Source organism: Hydra vulgaris, chromosome 05 (genome assembly GCF_038396675.1).
Source record: "Hydra vulgaris chromosome 05, alternate assembly HydraT2T_AEP".
NCBI lineage: Eukaryota > Metazoa > Cnidaria > Hydrozoa > Anthoathecata > Hydridae > Hydra > Hydra vulgaris.
Genome location: NC_088924.1, coordinates 18432512 through 18448980, shown reverse-complemented (window position 1 = coordinate 18448980; position 16469 = coordinate 18432512). Strand labels below are relative to the sequence as shown.

The 16469-nt window shown below is 28.3% G+C and overlaps 3 protein-coding genes across 6 annotated transcripts; all 3 read left to right on the top strand.

Annotated features, from left to right (window-relative positions):
* The first annotated feature begins 4140 nt into the window (after positions 1-4140).
* LOC136080651 (uncharacterized) lies at positions 4141-6692 on the top strand. Of its 4 annotated transcripts, none has more exons than XR_010638576.1 (5): positions 4141-4366; positions 4563-4997; positions 5172-5386; positions 5497-5685; positions 6554-6686. XR_010638576.1 is itself a non-coding variant. In XM_065797579.1 (5 exons), the coding sequence occupies exons 1-4, from the start codon at positions 4273-4275 to the stop codon at positions 5626-5628; spliced, it is 876 nt and encodes a 291-aa protein (XP_065653651.1). In that variant the 5' UTR covers positions 4141-4272; the 3' UTR covers positions 5629-5653; positions 6554-6692. The 4 variants fall into 4 exon arrangements, 2 of the variants coding, with proteins under 2 accessions (XP_065653651.1, XP_065653650.1); XR_010638577.1 differs by having other exon boundaries at positions 5497-5678; positions 6554-6675; XM_065797579.1 differs by having other exon boundaries at positions 5497-5653; positions 6554-6692.
* Positions 6461-7859, top strand: LOC136080652 (uncharacterized). Its single transcript, XM_065797580.1, has 4 exons — positions 6461-6589; positions 6786-7220; positions 7395-7609; positions 7720-7859. Exons 1-4 carry the CDS (start codon positions 6496-6498, stop codon positions 7849-7851), a joined length of 876 nt encoding a protein of 291 aa, XP_065653652.1. The 5' UTR covers positions 6461-6495; the 3' UTR covers positions 7852-7859.
* A 139-nt stretch (positions 7860-7998) lies between these two features.
* Positions 7999-10436, top strand: LOC136080650 (uncharacterized). The gene is made up of 5 exons (XM_065797577.1): positions 7999-8812; positions 9009-9443; positions 9618-9832; positions 9943-10108; positions 10278-10436. The coding sequence occupies exons 1-5, from the start codon at positions 8719-8721 to the stop codon at positions 10427-10429; spliced, it is 1062 nt and encodes a 353-aa protein (XP_065653649.1). The 5' UTR covers positions 7999-8718; the 3' UTR covers positions 10430-10436.
* The last annotated feature ends 6033 nt before the right edge of the window (positions 10437-16469 follow it).

Below are 16469 nucleotides of genomic sequence, written 5' to 3'. Positions count from 1 at the left end.
TAAAATTTTATTCAAAAAAATTAAAATTTTTATAGAGCCTATAGTTAAGAGGGCATAACCTCAGTATTTACTAATTTACTAATTAAAAATCATTTATAATTTACTGATTTACTAGGTGTTATTTATCATTTATATTTTTTCCTGCTTCAAATGACATAAAATCAGTTGAGTATTATTAATATGAAAACTATTTGTAAATATATTACATATTAAATATATTGATTTTGTAATATACAATGTAATACAATTGATTATATATATATATATATATATATATATATATATATATATATATATATATATATATATATATATATATATATATATATATATATATATATATATGTATATATATAAACATATAATAGTTTTATGTTTTAAATTAGGTTTGCAGTGCATTTTATTGATAGAAAATGACTTCTGAGTACCAAAGAAAATATCGAAAGGTGATAAAGAAAATGGGGAGTTTTTTGAATGCTGATGAACAGGATAACGTTGAGATGTTACAATCTTTATCTAGACATGATATTGAAGTATCTAATTTTGATAACTATAATGATGATGATTTTGAAACTAATAACCTGAGTTTCATTAATAGTAGCTCGGAAAGTGAAGGTGATGCAGAATCAGATAATAGCAATGAAGAAAGTTTGAGAAACGATTTGGCTGATTTGGCAGTTAGATGTAAAATGACGCATGTTCAAGTGAATGGAGTGCTTAGTGTCTTGCGGAAGTATGGTTTTGATCTTCCAAAGGACAGTCGTACTCTTTTAAAAAGTACAAGAACAATAGTTACATACAAAAAATGTGGTGGTGACTATTTGTATTTTGGGCTTGAAAAAATCATCACACAATCTTTAGAAAGAGATGACAGTAATGAAATTCTGAACTTGAAAGTAAATGTGGATGGCATACCTTTGTACAAATCATCTAGCTTACAATTTTGGCCAATATTATGTTCTATAAATCATTCTACTCCTATGATTGCTGCACTTTTTAGTGGAAACTCAAAACCAAACTCTGTAGATGATTTTTTGCAAGATTTTATTTATGAGGTTAAGCACCTCCAAGAGTATGGATTTAGTTATGGAGAAAAAACCTATACCTTGTTATTGCAGTCATTTGTGTGTGATGCACCTGCTAGGGCTTTTTTAAAAAATATTAAAGGCCATAACAGTTTGCATGGGTGTGAACAATGTTGTGCAGTTGGAATGTCAGTTAATAGGCGTACAACATTTGTTAACCCAGGTTGTTTTAATGCAGAAAGATGCACCGAAGAAGAATTCCTCAACTTGGCTTATATCAATAGTCACCAGCATGGTCCAACACCTTTAGTACAAATAACAAATAACTGTTTAAGCATTTTTTCTCTAGACTACATGCATTTAGTTTGTTTGGGTGTGGTTAGACGAATGCTTCAATTTTTAAAAAAAGGAGATAGAGTAGTAAGATTATGTAGCCGTCAAATTTTAAATATATCTGAAAATCTCCTTAAATTAAGAAAGTGGATCCCTAGTGAGTTTGCAAGGCGCCCTCGGGCACTGATTGAATTGGATAGGTGGAAGGCTACAGAATTCCGTCAATTCTTGTTATATACAGGTCAAGTTACGTTAAAGAGCGTGTTAAAACCGGATTTGTACAAACATTTTTTAACATTGTCTGTTGCTGTTACTATTTTACTTTCACCTGATAAAGATAAACGAGTTGAATATCTTGAGTATGCGCAAAAACTACTAGAACATTATGTTCTACACTGTCAAAAGTTGTATGGAGATAGTTTTGTTGTATATAATGTTCATCATTTACTCCACCTAGCAGATGATGTACGTTTTTTTAATTTATCGCTTGATGAAGTTAGTGCTTTTCCGTTTGAAAATTTTTTATAGACACTAAAAAAGTATGTTCGGGCGCCAAAAAACCCACTTGTCCAAGTTGCTAAGAGGATTGAAGAGTATGAAAATATTGAGCTTGTTCAAAAAGATAATATTAAATTAAAACAAAGAGATTGGAAGCTATCAACACATCCTAGAGACTCAATTGTGTTTCTTAAAAATGACACTTATGCTCAGATTATAGAAGTTAGAACAAATGGGTATTTTTGCTGTCTTTTTGACTGTTCCTATCTACAGCCTTTTTTTATAGAACCATGCTCTTCAGCAATTGTAGATATCTACTATTCAGAAAACCGCCATAAACATACCCAAACAAAACTAGTGACTAATGAGGATATTGCCAAAAAGGGGCTTAAACTGCCATGTGGAGATGGATACGTCCTAATGCCGTTTCTGCATTGTAACGAGTAGCAGTATATTATAAATAAAATAAATAGTTATTAATTTTCCATTGGTTTTTATTAATATTCTAATAAATTTCTTTAAGCTATAATATTATTTGGTTGTTTTTTTCAAAATTTAAAGTTTGGTTTGCTGTGTTTAAACATTTTAATACTTTTAAGATAATAATTTTATAAGACTTTGTTTTCCAGGTTAGATATAAATAAAGTTTAAACTTTTATAATGTTAGGTTTAGGTTAAAAGATGCTTTAACCCAAAATTTATGCACACAATTATCAGATAAAAATTATTAGTCCTAACCAAAAATAACCAGAATAATTTGGCTAAACATATGGTATACATATATATATATATATATATATATATATATATATATATATATATATATATATATATATATATATATATATATATATATATATATATATATATATATATATATATATATTTATATATATATATTTACATATATATATATATATATTACATTCTCGCATAGTATAAGTATTAATATAATATTTATTTAGCATAATGTTATGGATAAGAGCAGCTTGGAAAGAAAAATCTAGAGATGAATAGGGACTTTGCCAAAGAATTGAGTAGAAGAAAAATTTGTTAGATGGCCTCCAAAAAATGTTAAGCATTTATATGAGCAGAGAGCTGAACCTCAACCCAACTGGTTCAAATTTGAATTAGTGAAAATAAAATTCTGTTCAGGTATAGTTTTTAAATGAAACTAAAAAGTTTGTCTTCTTTGATGGTTTTTTTTTTATAAGACAAAATAAATTGTATATCTATAAATATCTCTATTTCTTTAATATTTTTTTCTAATATTAAATTTTATATCTGCATATATCTGTATTTTGAAAATTGCATTTTCAGATAGCTTTCAGGAATTTGAAAACTTTGAATATACAACATCAACAGACATTGATGAACCTCTTGTGGAGAAATGAATAAAAAAAAGAAAGCTACAGACAGACTATATAGAATATTCAGATGGTATGTTGTAATAATTTAATAATTTAAAATAAGGTGGAATAATTTTTTTTTTTTTTTATTACATTGAATTTATATTATCACATTTAAACATTTAATAAGATTTATATAATGATGATGAGAGTAGAGATATTGTGGTATACAAGTTCTTAAAGGATCTAAGTACTAAGTACTTCTAACATTTCAAATTAAAAAGCATAGGAAAAAAAAAAGAATTTTTTTTTTTGTAAATTATACTAATAAATTGATACTACAAATATTTGCCAAGATCACTGCAAAAAACTACGCTGTTTTAAATGTAACTGTTTCATATTGAAACTAAATTTTTATACTTAATGATGCTTGTGGCAAGTTTTAACAACTTCTGAATATCTTATAAAATTTTCGCTTATTGTTTTAATTTATAAGGTTGAGTGATTTTAAAATTTTTAATTTGGTAGTAAGAATTTTAATTAACTAAGTTAAAAAAAAGCAATAAAAGGTAATAGTTTGCACACGGCTACTGTCTTGTAGAAGGTCTCCTAGGCAAAGACTTAGGGGTAAATAGATTCTATCCGTTAACCAGCTTCGCACCCCTTCTTCATCTATTAGGCTGGCATAGATGTATTTACAATACATTGTTTCCAGTTTAGGATGTTGAATTGTGGATCTTCTTGACTCAATGCATAAGTTTTGCTTGTGTCTCTGTTTGTATGACTAGGCAACTCGTTCTGTTATCTCCTAATGAGGGTAAAGCTCAGTGAACGGTGGTTGTTTGCAGTCTTGTTGGAAGTGAAGACGGTTATAAAAAATAATTAAAACCTATAGAAATCTTAAAATCTAGTTCAATTTCTAAAAAGTATATATTAAACCGAAAGAAAATTTTAAAAATTAAGTAAGTTAGTGGTCTAAAGTAGAAAAAAATTGTTTTTTTTTGATATTTTCAAGAAATATTATAAGTATTTTTAAAAACAAAATCATTAATATATACACTTTTATTATGTTTTGGCTAGAATTATATTCTTTAAAATGTTTAGTATCATTTTTTTATATTTTAGATAGTGATGACCACAGTTATCCACGAGAGTCAAATGGTGCGGTTTTATATCTGAATATGAATTTTGATTTTTGCGTTTACGATTGTAATACTTTAGTGATGTCAATCTATTTTTCATTCCCATTCAAGAAATAACAATTAGTTTTTTGTGTTGTCGAAATTAAAACCCTTTGCAACAATTTACTCAAAAGATTCTTTTAAGTAAATTATTTTATTTTTTGTTGTTGTTTTAGAAGAGTTGTCCAAGTTCCCCACTCCTCCAAATGTGCCCAGCAAACTAAGTTTACGTGTACATTGTAGACAAACTAATACTTTATCTAAATCTACTAATTCAGTTCATCAAAGTTTTCTTTCTCATCCAAAGCCTACATCAAGCATCAAACCTTCTCAATCACAACCAACATCAGCAATAAATGACCTAATATTACCCAAAAAAACTACCCAATCATGTTTGCTGTTAAGAGCATCAAACATACCAATCAGGTTGACACCAAAATCTACCCAGTCAAGTCTGCCACTAACAACATCGAACCAACTGATTAGGTCAACACCCAAGTCCGTCCACACAGTCAGATCACTAAAAACAGTAGCTAGTGATTCTCCTAACGTCCAATCAAGAAATAGTACATCCAATGAAGTAGGTAATAGCACCGATAAATTAAATGCAAGTAAGTATGCAAGTAAAATATTATTTTTAATTATTGATTAAAATAATGTTTTAATGCAATAAATAAAATTAAATATTTAGCTATATATTATAATTGTAATTATTTGCATAGATCAAATTTTTTTAACCTTTATTTTCAAGATATGGTGTTTTTAATAGCTTAACTGAATTTCAGAATTCCAGAAGACGGTTCTTTTTAAACTGTCACAACTTACCATAGAAATCTCGGAAGTTAAAAAGCTCCTTGAGCGGCAATCGATGCCAGCTGTTTTACTAGGTGCCAACAACTCAATGGACTCTTTTGAAATTAGTGATGGCCCCATTGACACAGTTGAACAATACGAGTCGCTGGTTTCTCGTTGTGAAAGTCCTGCTGCAAGAACACTTTTGGTAAGTTTTATAATTAACTGAACAGTGAAAATTTATAATCGTTTTATGATTGTCTAACAGTAGCTATTTGTCGTTGCTATAATAAAAAAGTTTAATTTTTTAAATTTTAGTTAAATTTGCTAAAGAAAATTGGCGGATCAGATTTGGGAAAGACCACTGCATATATTATGTCGAGACTTTTTACTAATTCTTTGATGTCACAAATGAACATGGATGGTCGACATTTAATAAGATTTATATAATGATGATGAGAGTAGAGATATTGTGGTATACAAGTTCTTAAAGGATCTAAGTACTAAGTACTTCTAACATTTCAAATTAAAAAGCATAGGAAAAAAAAAAGAATTTTTTTTTTTGTAAATTATACTAATAAATTGATACTACAAATATTTGCCAAGATCACTGCAAAAAACTACGCTGTTTTAAATGTAACTGTTTCATATTGAAACTAAATTTTTATACTTAATGATGCTTGTGGCAAGTTTTAACAACTTCTGAATATCTTATAAAATTTTCGCTTATTGTTTTAATTTATAAGGTTGAGTGATTTTAAAATTTTTAATTTGGTAGTAAGAATTTTAATTAACTAAGTTAAAAAAAAGCAATAAAAGGTAATAGTTTGCACACGGCTACTGTCTTGTAGAAGGTCTCCTAGGCAAAGACTTAGGGGTAAATAGATTCTATCCGTTAACCAGCTTCGCACCCCTTCTTCATCTATTAGGCTGGCATAGATGTATTTACAATACATTGTTTCCAGTTTAGGATGTTGAATTGTGGATCTTCTTGACTCAATGCATAAGTTTTGCTTGTGTCTCTGTTTGTATGACTAGGCAACTCGTTCTGTTATCTCCTAATGAGGGTAAAGCTCAGTGAACGGTGGTTGTTTGCAGTCTTGTTGGAAGTGAAGACGGTTATAAAAAATAATTAAAACCTATAGAAATCTTAAAATCTAGTTCAATTTCTAAAAAGTATATATTAAACCGAAAGAAAATTTTAAAAATTAAGTAAGTTAGTGGTCTAAAGTAGAAAAAAATTGTTTTTTTTTGATATTTTCAAGAAATATTATAAGTATTTTTAAAAACAAAATCATTAATATATACACTTTTATTATGTTTTGGCTAGAATTATATTCTTTAAAATGTTTAGTATCATTTTTTTATATTTTAGATAGTGATGACCACAGTTATCCACGAGAGTCAAATGGTGCGGTTTTATATCTGAATATGAATTTTGATTTTTGCGTTTACGATTGTAATACTTTAGTGATGTCAATCTATTTTTCATTCCCATTCAAGAAATAACAATTAGTTTTTTGTGTTGTCGAAATTAAAACCCTTTGCAACAATTTACTCAAAAGATTCTTTTAAGTAAATTATTTTATTTTTTGTTGTTGTTTTAGAAGAGTTGTCCAAGTTCCCCACTCCTCCAAATGTGCCCAGCAAACTAAGTTTACGTGTACATTGTAGACAAACTAATACTTTATCTAAATCTACTAATTCAGTTCATCAAAGTTTTCTTTCTCATCCAAAGCCTACATCAAGCATCAAACCTTCTCAATCACAACCAACATCAGCAATAAATGACCTAATATTACCCAAAAAAACTACCCAATCATGTTTGCTGTTAAGAGCATCAAACATACCAATCAGGTTGACACCAAAATCTACCCAGTCAAGTCTGCCACTAACAACATCGAACCAACTGATTAGGTCAACACCCAAGTCCGTCCACACAGTCAGATCACTAAAAACAGTAGCTAGTGATTCTCCTAACGTCCAATCAAGAAATAGTACATCCAATGAAGTAGGTAATAGCACCGATAAATTAAATGCAAGTAAGTATGCAAGTAAAATATTATTTTTAATTATTGATTAAAATAATGTTTTAATGCAATAAATAAAATTAAATATTTAGCTATATATTATAATTGTAATTATTTGCATAGATCAAATTTTTTTAACCTTTATTTTCAAGATATGGTGTTTTTAATAGCTTAACTGAATTTCAGAATTCCAGAAGACGGTTCTTTTTAAACTGTCACAACTTACCATAGAAATCTCGGAAGTTAAAAAGCTCCTTGAGCGGCAATCGATGCCAGCTGTTTTACTAGGTGCCAACAACTCAATGGACTCTTTTGAAATTAGTGATGGCCCCATTGACACAGTTGAACAATACGAGTCGCTGGTTTCTCGTTGTGAAAGTCCTGCTGCAAGAACACTTTTGGTAAGTTTTATAATTAACTGAACAGTGAAAATTTATAATCGTTTTATGATTGTCTAACAGTAGCTATTTGTCGTTGCTATAATAAAAAAGTTTAATTTTTTAAATTTTAGTTAAATTTGCTAAAGAAAATTGGCGGATCAGATTTGGGAAAGACCACTGCATATATTATGTCGAGACTTTTTACTAATTCTTTGATGTCACAAATGAACATGGATGGTCGACATTTAATAAGATTTATATAATGATGATGAGAGTAGAGATATTGTGGTATACAAGTTCTTAAAGGATCTAAGTACTAAGTACTTCTAACATTTCAAATTAAAAAGCATAGGAAAAAAAAAAGAATTTTTTTTTTTGTAAATTATACTAATAAATTGATACTACAAATATTTGCCAAGATCACTGCAAAAAACTACGCTGTTTTAAATGTAACTGTTTCATATTGAAACTAAATTTTTATACTTAATGATGCTTGTGGCAAGTTTTAACAACTTCTGAATATCTTATAAAATTTTCGCTTATTGTTTTAATTTATAAGGTTGAGTGATTTTAAAATTTTTAATTTGGTAGTAAGAATTTTAATTAACTAAGTTAAAAAAAAGCAATAAAAGGTAATAGTTTGCACACGGCTACTGTCTTGTAGAAGGTCTCCTAGGCAAAGACTTAGGGGTAAATAGATTCTATCCGTTAACCAGCTTCGCACCCCTTCTTCATCTATTAGGCTGGCATAGATGTATTTACAATACATTGTTTCCAGTTTAGGATGTTGAATTGTGGATCTTCTTGACTCAATGCATAAGTTTTGCTTGTGTCTCTGTTTGTATGACTAGGCAACTCGTTCTGTTATCTCCTAATGAGGGTAAAGCTCAGTGAACGGTGGTTGTTTGCAGTCTTGTTGGAAGTGAAGACGGTTATAAAAAATAATTAAAACCTATAGAAATCTTAAAATCTAGTTCAATTTCTAAAAAGTATATATTAAACCGAAAGAAAATTTTAAAAATTAAGTAAGTTAGTGGTCTAAAGTAGAAAAAAATTGTTTTTTTTTGATATTTTCAAGAAATATTATAAGTATTTTTAAAAACAAAATCATTAATATATACACTTTTATTATGTTTTGGCTAGAATTATATTCTTTAAAATGTTTAGTATCATTTTTTTATATTTTAGATAGTGATGACCACAGTTATCCACGAGAGTCAAATGGTGCGGTTTTATATCTGAATATGAATTTTGATTTTTGCGTTTACGATTGTAATACTTTAGTGATGTCAATCTATTTTTCATTCCCATTCAAGAAATAACAATTAGTTTTTTGTGTTGTCGAAATTAAAACCCTTTGCAACAATTTACTCAAAAGATTCTTTTAAGTAAATTATTTTATTTTTTGTTGTTGTTTTAGAAGAGTTGTCCAAGTTCCCCACTCCTCCAAATGTGCCCAGCAAACTAAGTTTACGTGTACATTGTAGACAAACTAATACTTTATCTAAATCTACTAATTCAGTTCATCAAAGTTTTCTTTCTCATCCAAAGCCTACATCAAGCATCAAACCTTCTCAATCACAACCAACATCAGCAATAAATGACCTAATATTACCCAAAAAAACTACCCAATCATGTTTGCTGTTAAGAGCATCAAACATACCAATCAGGTTGACACCAAAATCTACCCAGTCAAGTCTGCCACTAACAACATCGAACCAACTGATTAGGTCAACACCCAAGTCCGTCCACACAGTCAGATCACTAAAAACAGTAGCTAGTGATTCTCCTAACGTCCAATCAAGAAATAGTACATCCAATGAAGTAGGTAATAGCACCGATAAATTAAATGCAAGTAAGTATGCAAGTAAAATATTATTTTTAATTATTGATTAAAATAATGTTTTAATGCAATAAATAAAATTAAATATTTAGCTATATATTATAATTGTAATTATTTGCATAGATCAAATTTTTTTAACCTTTATTTTCAAGATATGGTGTTTTTAATAGCTTAACTGAATTTCAGAATTCCAGAAGACGGTTCTTTTTAAACTGTCACAACTTACCATAGAAATCTCGGAAGTTAAAAAGCTCCTTGAGCGGCAATCGATGCCAGCTGTTTTACTAGGTGCCAACAACTCAATGGACTCTTTTGAAATTAGTGATGGCCCCATTGACACAGTTGAACAATACGAGTCGCTGGTTTCTCGTTGTGAAAGTCCTGCTGCAAGAACACTTTTGGTAAGTTTTATAATTAACTGAACAGTGAAAATTTATAATCGTTTTATGATTGTCTAACAGTAGCTATTTGTCGTTGCTATAATAAAAAAGTTTAATTTTTTAAATTTTAGTTAAATTTGCTAAAGAAAATTGGCGGATCAGATTTGGGAAAGACCACTGCATATATTATGTCGAGACTTTTTACTAATTCTTTGATGTCACAAATGAACATGGATGGTCGAGGAAATTTGGGGAAAATTCCGTTCAGAAGATCCTCTATATGTAAAGTTGTTGTTGGTAATTCCGATGTTGATTTTTGAATAAATATTTTAAATGCAAATTATTTTAAACAAGTTTTATTGTCGTTGCAAAAATAGACTATTGGCAGTCTATTTTTGTAACCCTGAAGGTACATAAAAAATTGAATAATCCATTTATTATTAATTTCATTATTTGTTTTTTTTAGATTCTCTAATGTACAATTTCCCCAATATGTCAATAGCTCAAGCACATAGTTCAATTGCCGCATATTTAAAACAGGCCTCGTGGCGAGTAGGAGGGCCAAAAAAAGAAATCTTTGAGATTAAAGAAAATGTTATTAATAATAATCAAAAATGAAGAAAAAGACGATCAGGAGACGAATATGAATGATGATGTTGCCCAAGAACCGACGCCGATGAACAAAGAACTGGCGCACGATGAACAAGAACCGGCGCTTGATGAACATTCGTTGGACGGTATATTAGAAAGATTTTTGAGAAACCAGAGGACACAGTGATCCAAAATACATTTTTATAAGTTTAATAATTTTATTAGTAATCTTTAACTTAATACTAATGTAAACTTTTATTTTTTGCTAAATGAGATTAAACTTACAAAAAATATTTGTTTAGGTGTGTTCTTGCAAAATGGATTTTTTTAGACGTAAATTGATATTATAAATTGTCACTGTAATATTGCTACTGCGAAGGCATAATGGATAATGCGAATAAATTTTTTAGAGTTATTGAAACAAACAAATATAGTTTAAGGACCCCCCCCCCCCCCTCCGCTATTTGTACGGTAAATCCAAACTATAGCGTATTTTATAACTTTATAATGGGTATATATAGTATAAAAGTAGTAAATTATAAAAAGTTATAAATAATATATAAGTATATAAAATATTTGTATATTTGGGAAAAGCATTTAAGGTGTGTGTATATATATATATATATATATATATATATATATATATATATATATATATATATATATATATATATATATATATATATATATATATATACATTAGGTTGGATTTAATTAGATTTAAATCTAAACGATATACATACGTTTATTTGACTAAATCTAAACGTTAAATATACGTTCAATTAGACTACATCTAAACGATATACATACGTTTATTTGACTAAATCTAAACGTTAAATATACGTTCAATTAGACTACATCTAAACGCTTTATATACATTTATTAGACTAAATCTAAACACGTTTTAGACGTTTATTAGACTAAATCTAAACAATTTATATACGTTAATTGAACTAAATCTTAACGCTTTATATACGTATAATATACGCTTTATATGCCTTTATTAACCCTATAATAGACGTCGAAAATACGTTGTAATCTCGACGTTTTATGGAGGTTTGATCTAAACGTTAATCTGGATTTCATTCTGAACGTATAATCGACCAAATCTAAACCCTTAATCTAAACGTTGTTTCGACGTTTAATAAACGTTTGTGTGCTTACTGGGTATATATATAGGTATGCATGTATATTTATGCATATATATTATATATATATATATATATATATATATATATATATATATATATATATATATATATATATATATATATATATATATATATATATATATATATATATGTATCTTATATATGTATATGTATATATATTATATAGATATATGTATATATATTATATATATATATATATATATATATATATATATATATATTATATATATATATATATATATACCATAATATTTATAATATATTTTATTATTTTTATTTTTTTTTAGCTGTGTTTCTTAGATAAATCCCTATTCAAAATAACGATGAAGTTTTTTTTTGATAGACGCAATAAAAAATAAAAGTATAAACCAGACTCTGTTACAGAGACCGTAAAACACCCTTTAAAGGTGATTAATAGGGTTCTCCGACATACCCTTTCAAATTGACTTAAATCAACAACTTATTTTGAATTTCAAGAAATTGTAAATCTTCTATCCACTTACAAAGCAGTATTGTAATTTTGGTTTTAGATGTACTGAAGTTGGAAATAACGAATGGCAAGAAGTCACTAATAACAGCATTGATGCAATTATCAAACTTATGATGTGAGTTTATCTTGTACTTTCTATTCCTCCAAAACTCATTTTTTAATAAAATTTTTTATAAAAATATTTTAACTCTACTGTCATTTTACGAGGTAAAAATTTTTCTGTGACTTAAAAAAATTGTAAACATTCTTTACTTTTAGAGCTGTTATTTGAGTTATTGACTGTGCTAATTTGTAATCCTAATTAAACTTTTTACATATAATATAATCTATAACAGTAGCAAAATGTTTAAAAAAAACCTTAGGATCCCACTGGATCTTTTATTATTTTTCCATTTTGATATTAATGCAATATAATATAGCACAAATATAAACACAGTTAATAATAGAAGGTCTAAGGGCTATCCTTGGGAGTCTTTTTAGCTTTTTGTAGCTGATGCTACTGTTATTGATTATATTGTGTACAAAAATATTAAAATTGTATATGTATATTAAAATTAGTATTTTAAAATTATTATAGTATTTTAAAGATATTTAAATTAGTATAATAAAATTGGCTTAACTAAAACTAAACTTTTTCTCTAAACTCGTTTTTTTAATAGCACTTTTTTAAGTGACAATACTTTCATTGTACAAATTTATAAAATTTTTTATTTATTTCAACTTATGCAGCAGTGTTCCTGACAAAGATGTCATTTTTTACTTTTTATGGTAAACTTCTTACCTGCTCAGTTCAACAACTAAGTCCTTGTTTTTCATAATTTTTTAAACCTATTATACAAAACTTTGATTTAACCTTCAACAGTGAATAGACAACTTAACCTTTTTAGTTAATATTGATTGCGAATATACAGCTAAACTGTTTGTTTATATCGGTGTTTATAAAGTTCGTTTAACAAATTTTTATGCGAGTAATGCATTTACACCACAATAAGGATAGAAACTATTTCCACGATATATGATTATTTTTAAAAGTAAAGTTATGAACAATATCGGCATATAATTACTTGAATTGTTTTTAAAAATTTATTAACGAATTTAATAATAATCTTATTATAGTTTAAGTGATATTGAAGAGGTTTTATATTTTATGATTTGTTATTCCGTTTAACAAGATTTAGAAGAAATCAAAACTATTTAATTTAAAACTATTTAATTATTTGTAAGAATAAAACGTCTGCTACAAGAGACCTTTACAGAAATGCTAATAATAAAAAGCGTTAATTTTTGTTTTGTTTAGAGTACTATATAAGGATCTTGATTTATTTTAAAATAAATAAAGTAAATGTTAAAGAGAAATAAAACAAATTATGTTATTTCTTTTCTCCTAAACAACAAACACTGAAAGTGAAGTTTCAGAAATATCTGAAGTATCTTCGAGATATTAGAATATTTCCGAGAATAACTTTATAAATTTTTTTATATTATGTCTTTAACTCTTAACAAACTATGGTTCTATTTACGGAACAAATCTTTGAAATACATCAATTTTTTTTTGAAATATCACTATTTTGTTTTGTAAAAAGGTATAGAAAGAAGTTAAATTTTCATGAGTTTAAAAAAAAAATGTACTTTTATATTTTTATACATATATATATACAGTAAAGCGTTTGATATGGATCTCCACAAGCGACTAAATCACAAACTCAAGCCATATGTTTTTACCGAGAATCTCCTGAGTTGGATAAAATCTCCTGAGTTGGATAAAATCGTTTTTACACCAGCGGTTTCAACAAATCGTGATGGGCTATTATGTATCCTTGTGGCTCGAGGTGTTTAATGGCGTCCCTCAAGGATCCGTCTTAGGTCCAATACTTTTTATCATTTTTGTAAACGATATATCCGATATCGTTAACCATCCGTCTAAAATGTATGCTGATGACACAAAACTGCTGGCCCGTTTAGACCGCCCATCAGCTTCACAAAAACTTCAAGCTGATATCTATAATATAGCCGAAAAGTGTAAAACCTGGCAAACGAAACTCAATATCGATAAATGTAAAATCATGCACACTTTTATGTCTACTCAATGCCAGGTAATAAAATAATAGTGTTGAACTAGCATTGACTTTAGTCGAACGTGATTTCGGCATCATAGTTACGCCAGACTTGAAGTGGCATAACATTTCAGCTTATGCAACCAATAAAACTAACCGTGTATTAGGCATGTTGTATCGTACTTTCAGTCACAAGACTCCACAACTACTTAAAATTCTATACACAGCCTTTGTACGGCTTTATTTAGAATATCTAGAATTCGCGGTAGCAGCCAGCATTCCATTTTCAAGAATAGATATTGATAAAATCGAGGCGTATAAAATTATTAACAAGATAGACATTGTTTCATGGAGTAAACCTCAGCAAAGGCATCAGTTTTTTACAAATTGAATAGTCGATCATTAAAATGCATTGCCGTCAGAAGCTGTATGCGCTTTATCTGTTAACAGTTTCAATGCTCAGTCGATGCGAAATTTCAAATAATCTGCATAAGTATCGAGATTATAAATTAAAAAAAAAAAAAAAAAAGAAAAAGAAAAACAATAAAGTACGAACTTGTACTTCATACTATATGTCTTCGTAAATTTTTGCATACTGATATAAATAAAATTATAGAATGAAGTAGATTAGGCTGCTATAACCTGTAGGTTATACAGGGAAACCTGTTGCAGCATTTTACAACAACAAAAACAACAACAATAACAACAACTACTACTACTACTACTACTACTACTACTACTACTACTACTACTACTACTACTACTAACAACAACAACAACAACAACAACAACAACAACAACAACAACTACTACTACTACTACTACTACTTACTACTACTACTACTACTACTACTACTACTACTACTACTACTACTACTACTACTACTACTACTACTACTACTAACAACAACAACAACAACTACTACTACTACTACTACTACTACTACTACTACTACTACTACTACTACTATTACGACTACTACTACTACTAATATATATTTTATATATCTATAAAAATATAAATGTACATATTTTTTTAAACTCATGAAATTGTAATTGATCTTGTGATTTTTTCTGAAGATTTGACTTACTTGTTAATGACTTATAATTTTTGATTATTTTTTTCTTTTCTTACAAAATTTTTTTTTATGAACTATGATTATTAAAAAGAAAAACTGTATGCCGAAAATTCGGTAGTTGCGATCGTTGTTAAAAGTTAATTAATTTATTACCGCCTGTTATATTTTATGATTTACATGCATTCAACATTCTATATTCGATTTTTCACGTTTAGATTACTTTCTTGTGTATTACCAGATCTAAATTTTTACTTTGCGTCTATATGCATACACGGCCCATTATTATCCACATTATGTAAGAAATTACATATGAATACTCAGCAAGGACTAACTTATCATAGCAATCTATCCGTTTACATTACACACGTGTTTATCTTCAAAACTAACTACTTCTATTGTTGCTGTTGCCTTCATCGAGGTGAGTTGTTAAATTCCCAAAGAGGCTATTGTCTTACTGTCCAGGTTGGTATGACCATCAGTTCCGAAGGCATTTTCTTCATTCGATGTTGCTTAGAACTGTATGCTGTTAACCTGGTTTTTGTTTGTTACTATTTTTTTTTTTACTGTTAATTTTATTTATCGCATACTAACACTATCCACTAATCTATTATTTATCCACCAGCAAAACATCAAAGAATACCGGTTTACCGCTTCCAACAAAAAGCATAAATTCAACCCCTTACGAATGAAATATATTTTCCCAGTTAATAGACATGAGAATTTCTAAAAGAGTGAGTATAATAAGTGTATTTATAAGATATGAACCTGAAGCACATGTTCTGGCCATGGGGTTTGGTTACTGTTTGATTTGACAATATACACCATATTTATTATATGTAGTTAGCGATTTTTGACCAAGGGATATACATTGCAAAATTAATGTTGCAAATAAGTTGTCGAGCAAAATTGATGCGTTTAAAAGTGTACAAAGATTTTAAAAGACAAAGATCAATTATCAAAGCGCTATGAATACAAACCTGGAACACTCTGTTCTATTAACATGTACCAATATAGCACCCAACAACATTCAATTGTGTTTGACTGTCTTATTTTGGAAACGAAAGAAAGTTTAATATTTCTGAAATAGTTGGTTGTCACATTTCAAGGTTGTTTGCAAATAGTAATATTACTAACATTAAGTATACACCTAATGAAAATGATTAAAGTAATAATGGTTATAACAATAATAATAAAAATAATGATAAGTCACTTGGTTTTATATACACGTACGCGCCTATATACGCTCACGTACAAATGTGTACGTTCACAATG

Coding starts and splice junctions, on each gene's coding strand:
- LOC136080651 (XM_065797579.1), top strand. CDS start 4,273: ATGTTTTGGCTAGAATTATATTCTTTAAAATGTTTAGTATCATTTTTT. Junction 4,998..5,171: donor CACCGATAAATTAAATGCAA/GTAAGTATGCAA, acceptor ACTGAATTTCAG/AATTCCAGAAGACGGTTCTT. Junction 5,387..5,496: donor CTGCTGCAAGAACACTTTTG/GTAAGTTTTATA, acceptor TTTAAATTTTAG/TTAAATTTGCTAAAGAAAAT.
- LOC136080652 (XM_065797580.1), top strand. CDS start 6,496: ATGTTTTGGCTAGAATTATATTCTTTAAAATGTTTAGTATCATTTTTT. Junction 6,590..6,785: donor TTATCCACGAGAGTCAAATG/GTGCGGTTTTAT, acceptor TTGTTGTTTTAG/AAGAGTTGTCCAAGTTCCCC. Junction 7,610..7,719: donor CTGCTGCAAGAACACTTTTG/GTAAGTTTTATA, acceptor TTTAAATTTTAG/TTAAATTTGCTAAAGAAAAT.
- LOC136080650 (XM_065797577.1), top strand. CDS start 8,719: ATGTTTTGGCTAGAATTATATTCTTTAAAATGTTTAGTATCATTTTTT. Junction 8,813..9,008: donor TTATCCACGAGAGTCAAATG/GTGCGGTTTTAT, acceptor TTGTTGTTTTAG/AAGAGTTGTCCAAGTTCCCC. Junction 10,109..10,277: donor TATATGTAAAGTTGTTGTTG/GTAATTCCGATG, acceptor TGTTTTTTTTAG/ATTCTCTAATGTACAATTTC.